This window comes from Balaenoptera borealis (genome assembly GCF_965194805.1).
Source record: "Balaenoptera borealis genome assembly, chromosome: 20".
NCBI lineage: Eukaryota > Metazoa > Chordata > Mammalia > Artiodactyla > Balaenopteridae > Balaenoptera > Balaenoptera borealis.
Genome location: NC_138879.1, coordinates 15,837,842 through 15,855,372, shown reverse-complemented (window position 1 = coordinate 15,855,372; position 17,531 = coordinate 15,837,842). Strand labels below are relative to the sequence as shown.

The 17,531-nt window shown below is 38.7% G+C and overlaps 1 protein-coding gene across 9 annotated transcripts in view; it reads left to right on the top strand.

The window, feature by feature from the left end:
• TLK2 (tousled like kinase 2) overlaps nt 1–17,531 on the top strand; it is a 104,972-nt gene that overhangs the window by 74,944 nt on the left and 12,497 nt on the right. For all 9 annotated transcript variants that reach the window (XM_082373823.1, XM_082373822.1, XM_082373821.1 and 6 more), the window contains 5 exons: nt 2,022–2,088; nt 3,440–3,537; nt 5,115–5,196; nt 9,018–9,109; nt 14,380–14,469. In XM_082373823.1, coding sequence (XP_082229949.1) covers nt 2,022–2,088; nt 3,440–3,537; nt 5,115–5,196; nt 9,018–9,109; nt 14,380–14,469 — 429 coding nt within the window. The remainder of the gene's footprint in view (nt 1–2,021; nt 2,089–3,439; nt 3,538–5,114; nt 5,197–9,017; nt 9,110–14,379; nt 14,470–17,531) is intronic.

Here is a 17,531-nt window from a genome sequence, read left to right as displayed (position 1 = left end):
TAGTGGCTACATTGGTTTTTCAAGGGAAAAAGAAATTTTGTAAAGCTGTCATTGTGGGATTTAAAGATAGCTACAAATAAGAGATAATGATATTATGTAATTTATTGACTAATATGTCTTTTGCCATTAATGTTTTCATATTAGTTCACAAAAACATATTAACCCATAATCCACCTCAAGTATAATAATACTTATATTACACCATTGTTAAAAGTTCATGACATCCCAGAAATGTATCTTTCTTCATTCCAGTGAGAAAGATGGCTTAACACCAGTCCTCACCCCATACATACCTGATGTGTTGGGGAGCCTTTTCCTTGACATTCATTTAGTAAGTCTGTGTTAAATGCTTATTATATATTCAGCCCTGTTCTGGACACTCGGGTACAGAGCTGAAGGATACAGCCCAGTCTTATGAGCTCACAGTTTATTTAGGGGAAATGAACAGATGAATAAACTAATAATTACTTTAAGTGTTGTGATAAAGGTATACACAGTGAATAAGTTTGGAAAACATCTTCACTTCACAAATATTTTAAAACTAGATTCTAAGTAAAAAATATTTCCTTTCAAAAAGTCCAAGTAGGAGCCCAGATTTGAAGAATTCTTCAGGCAAATGTTGTACACTTTAATCTGATTATTGTCTTCTTTCATGACTCCTATATTTATTGTGTAGGGACTCTCCTTCCAGTGTTACTTGAAAATTATTTCATGCTAGTGCATAAAACCATTGACTTAGGAGTAATAAAGTAGGCATAGGTTGTTTTTTTGCCATAGAATAATAATTAGAATTCAGTCTAGGCCAGTAGTGTGTCAGTAAGCAGTTGCCATCTGGAGTCCTGTGTAAAATCCAAGCTGGAAGGCCTTTGGTCTAGTCTTTAATAATTAGAGTATCTGTGACTTGGCTCATTCCTTTGGCCAGAAGCCGAAAACGGTCCTCTGGAGTCTTGGAGTGGGTTACATTGTCCTTTCCTGGTATTGAACCTATTTCAGGCAGAGAGAATTCTAAGCTCTGATTTTCCATTCCTCCCTTTTTTACTGGTGTGATATGGAGTAATAGATGTAAGTTTTTCTGCAGCTGTGCAATGATAGGTGTAACAGCCCTAATGGGTGTATTTTTTTTTTGCTCTTTTTATCTTCTTTTAGTCAGACCTCAGAGACACTATTTTGTAGCCCTTCCTGGTTGATAGGATAGCTGTTTCTTCTTTCTCCTGCTATTTAGAATATATCTAAACAGTGACACCTAAAACTTTGAAGTATATGTGTGTGCTTCTAGAATGTGAAGAGGGTGAAGATGGAGGAGTAAGATATCACTTCTTACATGCTCATTCTTGAGATATGAGGATGCGATCAGGGTAGGTGGAACATGAAATGAGTGATTACCCATCAAGTAAGCCCTTTGAGAACTGTGTTAAATAGCATTTTACAAATTATAGATTCCTTTCATATTCTCATTTTAATAGCCACAACAGCTTTTTTAGATAGGTATCATTACTTGCTGCATTTTTAGGAAATGGAGGTTAAAGTTTCTTGCCCAAGTTCACATGGCCCGAGTTGTGCTTTGAACCCTAGTCCTCAGACTCCAGATCCTGGACTTTGTCCTCTAGGTTCTTCTCCTTGTATCAAAGTCCAAGAGTTATCAAAAATAATCAAATACGTTGGCTTATTAACATGCCCTTTATAAAAACTTTTAGACATATAATTTGGCTACCTCTCTTAATGGATTTTCATCTGAGTATGGTATGGGACAAAACTCATTTCATAAGTAATGTGAAAATTTAGCTCATTTATTTTTCTCATTTTTTAAATAAATTAGACTTCTGGCTTTGAAGTCCTTCCTTCACATCACATCTGATAAATCACAGAAGTTTTCTCTTGTCAAAGGGCTGCAAGATAATCTATCTTTTGGTCATTTTAACTAAGAGGCTTAACATACGGTATAGCATGCGTTGGCATTTCTCTTTAAATAGGCACACTATGATTTCAAACAATTTCCTGAAATTTTTATCATTATTTTCCAGGTTAACATTAGCAGAATACCATGAACAAGAAGAAATCTTCAAACTCAGATTAGGTCATCTTAAAAAGGTAAGTGTAATGAGAAAATCTGTCTGGAGAAATGCAATTTTTAGTTTACATTTGGTGTTGAAGCTCTTTGGTCATTTGGGCAAATTAATAGCTTTACATACCTGTGGAAATCTTCAGTAGTTGCTCTGTCACACCTGTATTCTAATGGTGGAGTTCATATCTTTCAACTTGCAAGTCAACTCCAGCCACCCGGTGAGAGTGCCTTTTCCATCAATGATGTACCAGTACTTAGTTCTGTATGCCTCATTCGGCTCCACAAGTGATTATGTTTTTAGTAAAAATTAAATATAAAATAAGAGCAGATGGTTCTAAAATTGATATTTAAATTATTTTGATGTTTTTTTTTAAATTTTTTTATTTATTATTTATTTATTATTTTTATTTTTGGCTGTGTTGGGTCTTCGTTTCTGTGCGAGGGCTTTCTCCAGTTGCGGCGAGTGGGGGCCACTCTTCATCGCGGTGCGCGGGCCTCTCACTATCGCGGCCTCTCTTGTTGCGGAGCAGAGGCTCCAGACGCTCAGGCTCAGTAGTTGTGGCTCACGGGCCCAGTTGCTCCACGGCATGTGGGATCTTCCCAGACCAGGGCTCGAACCCGTGTCCCCTGCATTGGCAGGCAGATTCTCAACCACTGCGCCACCAGGGAAGCCCCTATTTTGATGTTTTAAATCACATAGCAGCTCTTATCTCTTGTAAACTGGCTAAGAAGAGAAGGTCTTGCACCAACCATATTGAAACACAAAGGCAGCTACATAGAATTAGTTATTGACAGTGTTCATGGAGGTATCTTAGATGTAGGTCACTCATCTCTTAAATTCAGCAGCCTGTACTTTTTTGGTGGCTTTTTTGGTGGATGCTGCTTATTCTGAAGATGACCAATAAGTGTCTAATAAATTGCTATTGGTGTATGTTTGTCGTCTCCTCCTCCCCTTTCTCAGATCCTGTTAAATCAGTGGAACTTAAGGCACCAAGTATAATCCCTCCTTACAGAACAGAACCAGATAGAGAACGTGATTTTTGTTTTTTAAAAAAGATTGCATGCCTATATGTATACACACAAAATATTTCTGGAAACTTACACAAGAAACTCAACAGTGATTATATCTGGGGAGTGGGCATGGAGGTGGACAGAAGACTTTCACTTTTCCTGATGTACTTCTATGATTTGAATTTTATTTACTGTTTTGCTGTGGGCTCGTTTTTATGATTAAAATTCTAGTTCTTAAAAATATCTTTTTCAATGCAAAACATCTTAGCTTTTCATAAGAGAAATGTCTGCTTTTGTTTTTGAAATGAGATTCTGAAACGGTAAAGTTTCCTGTGTTCCGAGCTGTTTCTTTCTTTTTCACTTTAGGAGGAAGCAGAGATCCAGGCAGAGCTGGAAAGGCTAGAAAGGGTTAGAAATCTACATATCAGGGAACTAAAAAGGATACATAATGAAGATAATTCACAGTAAGCAACTTGGGAGTATGTTGGGTTGGAGATTGCTGAGCACTTTCTGACATGAATGGTCTAGAATGATATTTTTGCTTAATGTAAATTTGGTAAACCATTCCACTGTGTATTTAGCTCTGTTGTAGGTGTAATAACAGTTTCATGAATAAAATTTTGATTTGCGTTAGTTTAAATATGTATAAATATATTAGGTTTATATATTAAGTATACATCTATACATATATTATAGCATTTTTACACAAGTAGAGGTCACTAAAACAATACACTGTGTATTCAGATTTACCCTCAGAGCCTTACTAAAGGGAAGCATGGGATGACAGTGTGGTGTTGTGGAAAGATTACTGGGTTGAGATGACACTCGGTTTCTGAATGACCTTTATGGGCCATTTAAGTGTTGAGATTTTTAAGAAAGACTCTCTTTAAGTTGAGCACATTAATTATAGATAAATGCCCATCTTTGTAAGTCATTTAAGGAACTGAAACTGAAAAGTAGATTACAAGTGGGAAATGGCTTCTAACCATAATCCTTTCTTTTCCCACATTTTTCTGACTCTGAAACATGGGGGTTTTGGCATGGCTGCAGCTTGTGTATTTTTGTTTGACCAGAGTGAGCCATGGACTTTGCTTTCTGTAAAGTGGCAAGCAACAGCAGCTGCCATTACTGCACACTCTCTGTGTCAGGCAGAGTGCTAAGTGTCCCTGTGTTCTATCACTTAATTGTCACAATAGCCTGGTGAGGTAGGTCATCTTCAATACATAGATCTGGAAACTGGCTTAGACAAATTAAGTTAATTTGTCCAGGGAGTAGTGTGACCAAACAAAGAGTTGAAATGTGGATCTGACTCCACAGCTAACTCCCATGCAGTAATATCACCTCTCTCCACAGGCATGCCACTGTCTCAAAATCAAAATAATTTCAGGAATATTAGTGGGGCTGATGAGGAACAGGTAGAAATACTCTAAAAGTTATTTTTGCCAGAATCTCTCATTTCTTTGTCTTATTGTTAGAAGTGGAATTCTATATGGGGAAAACAGTTATATCATGAAGACTTAAAGAGAGAAAATGAATGCACATAGAACATGTGACTCACTTTATAATGAAATCTGTTTTTAAGGCCGTGTAAACTATCTTGGAATTTTATTGTATGTAGTTGTGGAATGGTGGGAACGAGTGGTTCTTGAGTGGTTTGGAGGACCCGAGTAGCACAGTTTGAAAATCCCTGATCTAGTGTATCTCCTTCCCCGCCGCCCCCCCCCCCCCCCGCCCACCTTTACAGCAGGGCAGAAAGGGAGGGAAGTCAACAAAGGTCACTAGTCTAATTGTGGCTGTGCTGAGACTGGCACCTGTGTCTCATGACTCCACAGCTAATGCTGTTCATTGTAATTATGCTGTCTCTTTGAACTATAGAACTTACTTTAGGCTCAGAATTAGCTATATTGTGATGATTGCCAAACTGTTGGCAGCATCTGTAATCATGTGTATAACATGTTAGATATTCTGGAAATTTTGCAAACATGGAAAATTGTGTAGTCCTTGACCTCAGGATGTTGTTGTATATCCGCTGTTTCCACAGATTTAAAGATCATCCAACGCTAAATGACAGATATTTGTTGTTACATCTTTTGGGTAGAGGAGGTTTCAGTGAAGTTTACAAGGTAAGTATGAGGAACTGCGTACAGGGACTGAAGGTTAAATTATTGGTTATTACAAACTTGGAGATCATTTAGAATAGTGATATAACTCTGGGTTGATATCTATTGGTTGAAATTCCAAAACTTTTAAGAACCTGTATCTTTGGGAGAACTACTTCCAGTAAACTTGTTGACTAAAGCAGGATTCAATATTTTACCCTGTTTTCAAGTTTGAAAAGTAAATAATTACAGATTTAAAAAAAAAAAAAACAGGAAGGGAAAACAACACTCATTTCTGGATAATGGAATCTTTCTGCCTCATCTGTATTTGTTAGAGATGAGTGTTACTTTTATTCTTATAAGTTTTTGTTTTATTTTTACAAAATGGATGTGTTAAAAAGTTAATTCTTTGAAAACCTGTTTTTTGCTTTTAAAATGTTCTCATCTTCTAAGTCAGGGTGTTTAGTAGCACTGGTGTTCTGAAGGATTGTCCTGGCTTAGAGTACTTCAGTTGGGCCAGCAAAGAACAGGCTACTAATACTAAGCCTCCAGTTGATTTTCCCTAAATGAGGAATTCAGCCTGTTTTAAATATAGTTGTAGATATATAACATGTTCACCAGCCACAGCCTCCTTAAATTTCTCTAGATGTTTCTGGCACCTGGCTTTTAAATGCTGAATTGGTTTATTAAGTGATCTTTACTGCATGTCCCTGGTAATTCTCTCTTTTCTAAGGTGTAGCCTTCACTGTTAATGATTTATATTATGCCCATATGAATTTTTATATAGGAAATCTTTTGAGTAAAATAATTAGTTTTTATTTCAGATAAAAACTAGTTCTACTGTTTTCTCTTTTTTTTAATGTTAATTTTTTCTTGTGATGATGTATACACAATATTTGCCATTTTAACCATTTTTAAGTGTACGATTCAGTGGCATTAAGTACATTCACAATGTTGTGAAACATCATCACTTTCCATTTCCAGAACTATAATAACATTTCTAGTGTACTGCTGGGTTTGATTTTCTGATATTTTGCTCATATTTTTAATCTGTGATCATAAGTGGGACTGGCTTATAGTTGTCTTTTATGTGCAATCAGCATTGTGTCTAGCTTTGATGTCATAGTTATCCTAGAATGAGTTGTGAAATTTCTCTTTTCCCATGTTCTGGAATGCTTTGCATTACATGTTGGCTACTTGAAAGTTTGTTAGAGCTAAGTCATAAAATCACCTGGGTAGGTGTCATTTTAGAGGAAAACTATTTGACAACCTTTTCAATTCCTTCTACAAATACCGAGCTATTCAGATTTTTTCCCCCTCCTTAAGTCGGTTTTGGTAATTCATTTTTTCTGAAAAATCATCCTATTTCATCTTGATTTAAAAATATCATGCATACCTTAGTTATTTCTCTTCTCTAGTGAAATGTTTATTTTTGTATCTCTTGACTGATAGGCCAGAGATTAGTCAATGTTTCTTTTTTCCTCTGGAGATTAACTTTTTATTTTTGTTGATTGGATCTACTATTTGATTTGTTGTCTATTTCATTAACTTCTGTTTTCAAACCTTCCTTCTTTCTTTCTGCTTTCTTTGTTTTCATTCTTGAGTCATATACTTAGTTTATTTTTTATTTTTGGTAACTTTTTTGATTGTGATAAAAAACACATAGCATAAAATTTACCAATTTAACTTTTTTTAAGTGTACAGTTCAGTAGTGTTAGGTATATTCATGTTGTTGTGAAACAGATCTCCAGAACTTTTTCATCTTGCAGAACTGAAGTTCTACCCACTAATCAACAGCTCTTCTTTTCCTTCTCTCCCCAGCCGCCGGTAACCACAATTCTGCTTTCTGTTTTTATTAATTTGATTACTTTTAGTTAACTCATATGAGTGGAATCACACAGTGTCTGTCTTTTTGTGACTGGTTTATTTCACTTAGCATAATGTTCTCAAAGTTCATCCATGTTGAAGCATGTGACAAGATTTTCTTCTTTTTAAGGCTGAATAACCCTCAAGTGTATGTATATACTTCATTTTCTTTATCCATTCATCTGTCAGTGGACATTTGGGTTGCTTCCTCCTCTGGTCTGTTGTGAAGAGTGCTGCTTTGAACATGCATGTGCAAATATCTCTTTGAGACCCTGCTTTCAGTTCTTTTGGCTATATTCCCAGAAGTGGGACTATTCCTTTTTTAAAATCATCAGAAAATTGGTTCTTGGGGCTTCCCAGTTACTTGTTAGTGATTTCTTCATATTTTTTCCTAATGTATTCTTCAAACATTTTAACACTTCTGAAATCTAAATCCTTCTTACAACGATGTGTTCATTAATGTAGTTATTCTTTTGCTGTTCTCCACTCTCCAAAAGCCCTTCTTAGATTAGTGGTGGATCACAGTGTCTTGGATTCAGAAATAGGGTTTGGTAATTGGAGAAAATGACACTTGTAGTTCATTTGTGCTCTTACAGATTAGGTGGTATTTAATCTGGCTTTTAATAGCTTGAAATGATTCTCTCTTATAGCCATGATGGATACATGCATACAGGTGGACTTCATTCAGACTCTGTAAGAAAAATAGAGTTCAAAAGTTTCCGTTTGTGTGAAATAAGATATTCTGTTTGAATTGAATGGTTTTTATATTTAAAAAATACTGGTTTATGTAATATAATTAGTAAATTTTTACTGATTGCCAAAAAAATAATAAAATTAAAATAGGCTACTTGGGAAAAAAAAATACTGGTTTAAATTTGGTATAAATTAGAAGTTTCTTTTATAATCAGGCCTCTCTTGTATCCTGTGCTTTCTTAGAGGTAGCTTACATCTTAAAGGATCTGTAGAACGGTAATCACCGCTATTCATGGACTGTATATCCTGTGCCTGTTGCCTTCATCTGTTCAAACATTTGTGGAAACTGGCAGATAGGTGGTAATAGTGTTGAAACTGGAGTAGTAAGTTTTTAATCTGAACTTTAAAACCTAGGAAGAACTATTCATTCTAGAAGAGTTCCTCAGTAAATTCTTTTGTATTGGGGAAATCTACTGTAAAATGCTACTTACTTTTTCAAATTGTGATTTACACCAGGCATCTTCAAAAATCTGTTACCTTTTTTCACCCCATAATATAGCACTACCTAGCTGATGTGGAACTTGCCAGCAGTGGTGGTCTTTGGGGAAAGCATGTCCCTTTCTTTGGACAGTGCTGGAGAAGCGATTTGGTGTGACTAACTTCAGACATTGTTGCGATCCAAAATTGCTTTTTATTTATTCAGTATGTAGGGGTGGGATTAAGCAAATTTAGCAAAGAGGTGTATCCTGGGGGATTCTTTCTCAAGGAGGCAGATAGTCTATGTCCCTAGCATTTCAAAAGTGGCAGGACCTCTGAACCTAAAACTGCTCTAAAAATAAAGCCTATTAAAAAATCTTAAAAAAAAAAAAAAAAAAGTGGCAGGACTTACTGTTGAAGAATGGCAGGTCCCATTGTCAGCTGAGGGAAGAGAGCCAGCGTAGGGAAGAAAGGTCCCAAATAGGGTAGATGATGTCCAGAAAGAGAATTGTTTAGAAGTGACCGTTAAGGCATGGGCTGTCTTTCTGTTTGTGGTGTACGCTTGGTTTTATTTTCTAAACCCCTTGGTGCCAGCGCGTCTGGAGACTTCTAAATTATCTGATCACAGGTTTCAAGAAAGATGATTGCAACTCTGAAACAAGTGTGTGTTGTGTTGTCCACTGCTGTTGTTATTTAATAATGCATTTTGGACTTTGAGTATGTTGGTCTGTTAAACAGAAGCTTCAAGTCAGTTGCCTGTAATTCTTATTAGCATTATCCAGAATATAATTTATTCCTTTTCTTTATAGGCATTTGATCTAACAGAACAAAGATATGTAGCTGTGAAAATTCACCAGTTAAATAAAAACTGGAGAGATGAGAAAAAGGAGAATTACCACAAGTAAGTGATATTAGAGTGTCTCATTTTTCAAAATTTAGTAATAATAGCTGTAGTTTGAGCACTGTGTTAAGAGCTTTACATGCATTGCTGTTGTTGTTTCATTTAATCCTCCTAACTGTCCTAGGAGAGTGAATAAATTTTCCATCTTACTGCTAAGGAAACTGATACTTAAAGAATTTGAGTAACAGTTAAGAAATGGCTGAGCTGGTATTTAAATCTAGACTTCCCTTAATCCAAAGCCAGTGGGTTTAACCATCCCCTTCCATTGCGCATCTAAAATTAGCTATAATAAACAAGTAAAGCCTCAGAAATTATTGTTGCTTGTCTGTAGAAACCAGATGTGAGAGTGTTCTTCAGTGGTCTAGGGACCCTGGGGAGCTTCGGGTGGGGTTTGTCTGCTGCTTCAGTCACCTCGTCGTAAAGGAGACAATGCGGGGCACCTGGTGTGCCTCGGTGGTACTTGTTTGACTTGTTCAGTCCCTCAGTGCTGAGCTCACCTTCCCCGTCATAGTTTGCCCGTCTCAAAGTTCTTGGTCTTCAGCGTCCAGCTTGCTGTGCTTTCCCCTCTTCAGAATGCCACTCATGGTGGCCCTCATCTGTGCTTGGGGTACGGGGTGAGAGGGTGACTCTTTAGAATGAATAGTTATTACATGAGCGGGTGTGAATGTCTTTGTTCCACTGATGTCAGGCCTTGCCTGTCTCTCCCCTGAGCTTCGGAACATTGGCGTTCATAGCTCACTTGCTTTGGAGGCCGTGCAGACTTAATTTGCTGTTAGGATCCCCACTGGGTTTAATATTGTTTCCTTGTTGTAGGTACAAGTACTACATTAGACATGTCCTACCCCTGAAAGGAGGAAACAGCCCCTTTTGATATAAGGCAGTCTACCTCCTTTCTATAAAAACAGTTTGCTTTTTTTCCTATAAATAGTACTTTGGAGGGAAAAAAGCAGTGGACTTTAGCCAACTTTTAGTTAGCTTCTAAGTCTCAATGGAAAAATAAAACATTTCTACATCATCAACCCATTCTTCAGGCATGGAGCAAGGCAACTCCTGCTCTATACCTGCTGTTCATCAGGGACCCGGGAACTCTTGCTGTTCCATGTAGATTGGCAGTGGTGCTCAGCACTGGGGGAGAGAAGGTTCCTGTGGCATTAAGAGAAATAGGGCTTAGCAGAGGTAGGAAAAAGGATGATGTGTGCTCTGTGCATGGCACCCCTCACGCGTCCCTTATGTGAGAGGCAGCTGCAGTCCAGATGCTTCTGAGGAGCAGTCACATTATCATAAGTACATTCCAGGCATTTGACATGCAGGGACGAATAGCACGCGGCAGCGAATGCCAGGGAGCACTTGAGAGAAGGAAACCGCATGTTATTCTGACCAGTGAGAAAAACGGTGAGAAATGTCCTCATTATATTGAGACTCGGAGTACCTAAGGGTATAGGAACGGTTCCTGCACCTCTTTCAAAATACCCTGCAGCTATCCTCAGAGGCTGTTCTGCAGCTTGTGTGCACGGCCCACTCCAAACCAGCTGACTCTACAAGGGGACAACCTTGGTCAACCTTGAGGAAATAGTTCCTGTGCAGAGACTTATACAGATTTTACCTAGTCGCAGTATCCAGCTTTCAGGCTGATCTTAAAGAGAACGCTGGTGTCGAATACTGTAGTGGCTGCGTGTGGGGGTGCTCACTGTAGCCTTTTGAAGCAGTGCGGGATCGAAGTCAGGACCATGTACCTCCTTGACACACTTGGCAAGCTGTTTTGAGTCCTGACGGATGTAGATTGGTTCTTTTCACATTTGTCTACCAGATGGAGTCACAGAGCAAGTGAAGGGGGCAGTCTCGTTGTTCTGAGTTCTGTACCGGTTCAGCTGTGGTTCGCAGTGGTGCCCTCCTGTTCTTTGTTTCCTCACCAGGGCGGGAATCATGACTCCTGAGCACCTTCTGTGGAGCCGTCTGGGCAGGAGCCGTTTCCCAGTTGACAGACACACTGGGGAGGGGGTGTGCAAAGTTTTTGTGACCTCTATTCATCCTTGAGGGAAATTCTTAAAGCACTTCCACCTTTCTTTGAAAGATTTTGCTTGCTAATTGATATGAAATCATACTGATGACTTTCAGGCTACAAAAAATAGTGAATTAGCAAAATGTTATTAACTCCCTTGAACTTAAATTAAGGAGGCTTATATCAGGCACCAAACAGATTTTAGAGAGTGCTTCAAAAATTCAGTGTTAAACTGAAAAGTAGTACACTTCAGTGTTGTGGTAACATTATAAAATATGAAAGTGCTACTGTTACCCTGCATAGTAAGGTCTTTTGATTGCTTTTCCCTTTGTGGGGATGACTTCCGAGCCCCATCTGGAATCAGAACATTTATTTGGGTAAAAAAGAAGGAAAAATTCAAAGAAAATAAAAGGTTGTTGTATTGTTTATTTCTGAGTTCTGTTCTATACCCCCTTTCCTCTCCTCTCCCCACAAACAGAAAGTAAACTGATTGTTTTACTTTTGCATTATTAAAGCATTAATAGGTATTACTCGATTTCTTTAACTCCCCAAAATAGCATATTAAGAACTTTATGGTAGGAAAAACTTCATATAAAGCTATCCACAGAAATAATTGTATCTGAAGTAGTTAGTATACTCTTTTTTTTTTTTTTTTTGGCTGCGTTGCTACGCGCGGGCTCTCTCTACTTGCGGCGAGCAGGGGCTACTCCTTGTTGCAGTGTGCAGGCTTCTCATTGCAGTGGCTCCTCTTGTGGGGGAGTGTGGGCTCTAGGCGCGCGGGCTTCAGTAGTTGTGGCACGTGGGCTCAGTAGTTGTGGCTCGCGGGCTTAGTTGCTCCGTGGCATGTGGGATCTTCCCGGACCAGGGCTCGAACCGGTGTCCTCTGCGTTGGCAGGTGGATTCTCAACCACTGCACCACCAGGGAAGTCCAAAGTAGTTAGTATACTCTTGTATGATACTCTTTTCTAATTTTCTAGGATAAAATTATTGAAAGTCTAAATATAGATCCACTTAGAGTAAAAGACTAACACTTTAGTGGATAAGTTTCTTCCAGCCTCCTATTTAAGTTTCTGTATTTATAGTACATTAATCCCTTGGATGCTTAGTTGAAAGTTGAACATATAAAGGACATGGCAGAGCCTCTGCCTTGCCTGCTGAACCGTAAGGAATGGCCTTAGAGCCTGACGTGACGTTGAGGGAGTGCTTTCAGTGACACACAGAAAGTTTTCTTAGTTGGCGAGGACTTTGCCATTTTCTTTGATTCATAATTTTTGCCAATGGAGAAATTGGTCTCTACTCTGAAATGCACAAAATCAAGAAGTTAAAAGGGCAGAGGACTATAGATTTATAGTGTGTGAGAGTAAGAAATGACTTAACGGTAATCTGTTTAGACCATAGGTTTCTAACTTTGTTTTTTTTTTTAGAAACAGCATCACCCTTATTTTACCAAATGAAATATTACATGGAATCTTTTTTTTTTTTTTTGGCTGCACTGTGTGGCATGTGAGATCTTAGTTTCCCAACCAGGGATCACACCTGTGCCCCCTGCATTGGAAGCATGGAGTCTTAAGCACTGGACTGTCCCGTGGAATATATATATATATTTATATTTATATTTATTTATTTATTTGTTTATTTATTTATTTATTTAGGCTGCGTTGGGTCTTCGTTGCTGTGTGTGGGCTTTCACTAGTTGCAGCAAGCAGGGGCTGCTCTTCGTTGTGGTGCACGGGCTTCTCACTGCGGTGGCTTCTCTTGTTAGAGAGCATGGGCTCTAGGCACCCAGGCTTCGGTAGTTGCAGCACACAGGCTCTAGAGCGCAGGCTCAGTAGTTGTGGGCGCATGGGCTTAGTTGTTCCACAGCATGTGGGATCCTCCTGGACCAGGGCTTGAACCTGTGTCCCCTGCATTGGCAGGCAGATTCTTAATCACTGCACCACCCGTGGAATCTTGATATATGAAAAAGGACAGTGTGGAGCTGCTTTGGTGGGATGGGGGGTTGGGTCAAAGCTACATTTGCTTAGCTTCTCTTTGGAGGCGTCCAAATCTAGGGAGATCCCTTTAAAACTTCTAGTCCGCTGCCATGGTGGTGCAGGCCCACAAGGCCAGAGAGGGGGCATCATGGAGCTCAGACTCAAAGCCAGGCTTCTTGATTCCAGTGCCTCCTGCGTCCTAACACTGCTCTGCCTCAGTGCTGGAAAGTTTTTTCTTTTCAGAAAGACATAAAGATGCTGATGAAATTAAGCATCAGAAGAAGCAAAAACTGCCAAAAATGGCCACTTGAAAAATAAGCCTAATCAAACAAATTTCCATTGGGGAAGAATATTTAATTACTTTTAGATTCCTATCCTTCCCTTCCCTCTTCCCCTAGTTGTTCCTCAGCTTTTCTTTGGTTGAGTACTTTCTGTGTATTTTTGACATGCTAGAGTACATTTCAGAAAATAACACACTTTTTTTTTTTTATCATACTATGGAAAGTTTCCCTTTTCTGACTCTTGTCTTATAACAAAATGCCCCAAACTAATACTCTCTTTGTAAGTAAGAACTAAATGTTATTCTTTTAAAATTCAGTATATGAATTTGCCAGATTATATCGTACATTTTTGTTCCTAGTCTTACTAAATAATTTTAAATTGGAAAAGTACTAAAGAAGAAAGATGTTAATACATACATACATATATATATATATATATATATATATATATATTCTTGTTATAAGAAAACTAGGGTTTCCATAATTTCAAAGTTTTTATCAAATTAGCATTTTCTTAAAGTAAAGCTGATAGTCTTTAAAATTTTTTTTTGTAAGGAGTAGGATTTAAAAACAAACAAATACACAAAGCATTGCTAATTGCCTTATCTAACAGGTAATCCTTTTACCCAGTGAATTTACATGCTAAAATTGATCCCCTTGATGTAACCCCAGGATATATAACATTTATAGATAGAAAATATCAGCTTTAGAGGAAAGAAAAAAATGCTGTCTTTATAATTTTTAAAGTTCTGATATTTGGGTATAAATATAAAAGAGATGAGATTACCGTAGAATGAACTCGAAAGGGATAAAAGGTTAGCACCTACTATTTTCTCAACAGCTTGGTAGATACTGGTAGAGAAAATAGGATGAAGAAAGATCAGGGGACTAGATCGACCTGAATGGAATGAATGTTCGGGAACAATGGAGAAGTGAAAGAATAAATTAGGAGTATCCTGGAAGAGTTCTAAGAGACAGGCCAAAATACAAAATGTTAATTTTCCGTTTTGTTTACAGGCATGCATGTAGGGAGTACCGGATTCACAAAGAACTGGATCATCCCAGAATAGTTAAACTGTATGATTACTTTTCACTGGACACTGACTCGTAAGTGCTATGCCATTTTAGCTTAGCAGATAATATTATTTTCTTGCAGTGTGTTGACTACTCATGGAATAGAGTTTAAATCTGGGTCCAGGAAATGCTCTCTGAGGGGACCACATATACTTATGGGCAAATGATCATATTTGAATTCAGATTTGGGCCAGCAAGACGTCTCTTGGCCACAAGATGTGTGCTGTTGTGTGCTGGTAAATGTTTAACAACCAGCTTGGTGGGGAGAGGCATAGGGCTGATTTGTACTGTTTGCCAATTTCTGTGGTATAAATACTCTGAACATGTCCAATTTAAAAAAAAAAAGAACAGCTTTATCGATATATGTTTACATACATACAGTTCACCCATTTAAAAGTATACAGTTCAGTGGTTTTTAGTATATTCACAGATACGTACGTTGCAGCCATCACCATAGTCAATTTTAGAACATTTTCACCACCTCAAAAAGAAACCCTGAACCTTATGCTATGGTCCCCCTATTCTTCCACCCCCACTCCCTGCTGTAAGCAACCGCTAATCTACTTTTTGTGCCTATAGATTTGCTATTCTGGACTTTCATATGAATGGATCATATAGTATGTGAACTTTTGTGACTGGCTTCTTTCACTTAGCATGGTGTTTTTTCAAGGTTCTTCTTGTGTCATGTATCAGTACTTCATTCCTTTTTATGACTGAATATATTCCATTGTATGGATACACTACTTTTTGTTTATCCATTCATCCTACCAGTGGCTTAAAAGCCAGCTCACAAAAGTCCTGAAAATTTATCAGCTCTCAGAAACTGGCACAAATTGGTGCCAGCATACCACCGAGAAGCACCAGTCAAGAGAGTCTCTGCCCCATCCTGGAGACTCTGATGAGCACTGATGGGCCTTTTAAAGAAGTGCCAGCAATGTGACTTTATCACAGAATGAGAATGAATGTGGCGTAGCCCAATGCTGCATCCTAAAATATAAGTTGGTTCAGAGGCTTATAGGGATTTCAGTCCAGCAATCTCATTTTGTAGGTGGAGATTTGAGGACCAGGGAAGTTAAATGACTTGTCTGAGATCTTTAATAATCGTAGGCATTGTATTTCATTACTTGGTATAGGTAAGCTCTAGACCTCTCGGTTTATCCAGGAGTTTAGAAATATTTCAGCATTTGGAAACATTTTCTCTGTTGGAGTCTGAAATAAATCAGGAGAACATACCTAGGTCTGGCCCACAAGTGTTTCCCTCCGCCTCTCAGACTGTTCAGCCTGTTCCAGACAGCAACTGTCTCAGAGGTTGCTGCACAGAGAGCCGGCCCACATTTAGAAGTGGCCCCAAAGGGAGACCATAATTCCCTTTGGAAACATCCACTCAGGGATTTCCCCTTTCCAGTCGGGTGCACCCAGCACAGTCATGCGTGTAGCATGGAGTGGGGTTCAGAAAACCCCACTCTAGTTAGAGAGCAGGTTTCCACAGGGTGGCTTACTGTTTTGCTTTCAGTAAGTTCCTTGAATACTAGGAAGGACACACACCACCCCCCCAAATGTAAGTACAAAAATCGTTTCAAAAATAAATATAATGACTCGGATTATCTGCTGTTTTTAATTGTATACACACTTTTAACTAATCTGAGAAATTGAGTTGATTCTGTGCTATTGTTAAGTTGTTTACTTTGTTCTTCCTGTTGTGTGTATGGTGAATTTTTATCAAAAGTAAGTCAGATCATTGTTTTAGAAAGTCTTCTGAGAGTTGTTTGGGTATTAAAAGTGAGATTTTATTTTCAGCTTGCATTGGGTCCAGAATAAATTCACTAAGCATGAGAGTCTATGCCTCAGATTTCAGCATATCAGATCAGAGAATCTATAAATTTTAGGCATATTTTCTCAAATAGGGTGCTAGCATGCTAGGACATGCTATGTTTCATAAGAAGCATAAGCTGTTGTTCAGTCTGGGGATCCCTCAGGGCTGTGTGTGTCCACATTTTGTTGCTGTGCTTTGTGAGGGCCTCAAATTGCCCAGAGCCCCATAGTGCTAGTCCTGCGCCTGTTTAATCTGAGGTGAGTTGGCCCTTGCAGGTTGTATTTACCAGGCTCCTTTGTCAGTTGTTATTCAGTGGGGTTCAGCCAATGGGGAGATAGGTGGGGGTGGGTGGAGACCCCTCCGCCCAGCTGTGGTTGCAGTTTCCCTTGGTGACTCTGGTTCTGGTTGCACCACCTCCTCCCTTTGGCCCTCTGGCCTTAGGGTGCTAATGCCTTCCTGCTCTAGATGATTTCTGGGGTGCTCACTGGCCACTTTGTCTTCTCAGCTCTTCCATCATTTCTGGGATTAGTTCCCTGAATTAAAGCCCCTCTGTTTTACTGGTTTTTATTTCCCAGATAGACCCTGAGTGATTTACCCAGATTGTCACAGCTTAGAATACTTTAAAAGGTATTCATCTCTCAGGAAGCCTTTCTTTAGCTTATAACTGCCTTGGAAGATAGACACATGACCCTTAATGGCACGAATGGTATGTAGTTTTAAATTTGGGTCTGTATGATATATATGTGATGGAATATTACTCAGCCATAAAAAGAAACAAAAGTGAGTTATTTGTAGTGAGGTGGATGGACCTAGAGACTGTCATACAGAGTGAAGTAAGTCAGAAAGAGAAAAATAAATACCGTATGCTAACATATATATATGGAATCTAAAAAAAAAAAAATGGTTCTGAAGAACCTAGGGGCAGGGCAGGAATAAAGATGCAGAGGTAGAGAATGGACTTGAGGACACGGGGAGGGGGAAGAGTAAGCTGGGACGAAGTGAGAGAGTGGCATGGACATATATACACTATCAAATGTAAAATAGATAGCTATTGGGAAGCAGCCGCATAGCACAGGGAGATCAGCTCAGTGCTTTGTGACCACCTAGAGGCGTGGGATAGGGAGGGTGGGAGGGAGATGCAAGAGGGAGGAGATATGGGGATATATGTATATGTATAGCTGATCCACTTTGTTATAAAGCAGAAACTAACACACCATTGTAAAGCAATTATACTCCAGTAAAGATGTTAAAAAAAAAATTGGGGTCTGTATGATATACTGAT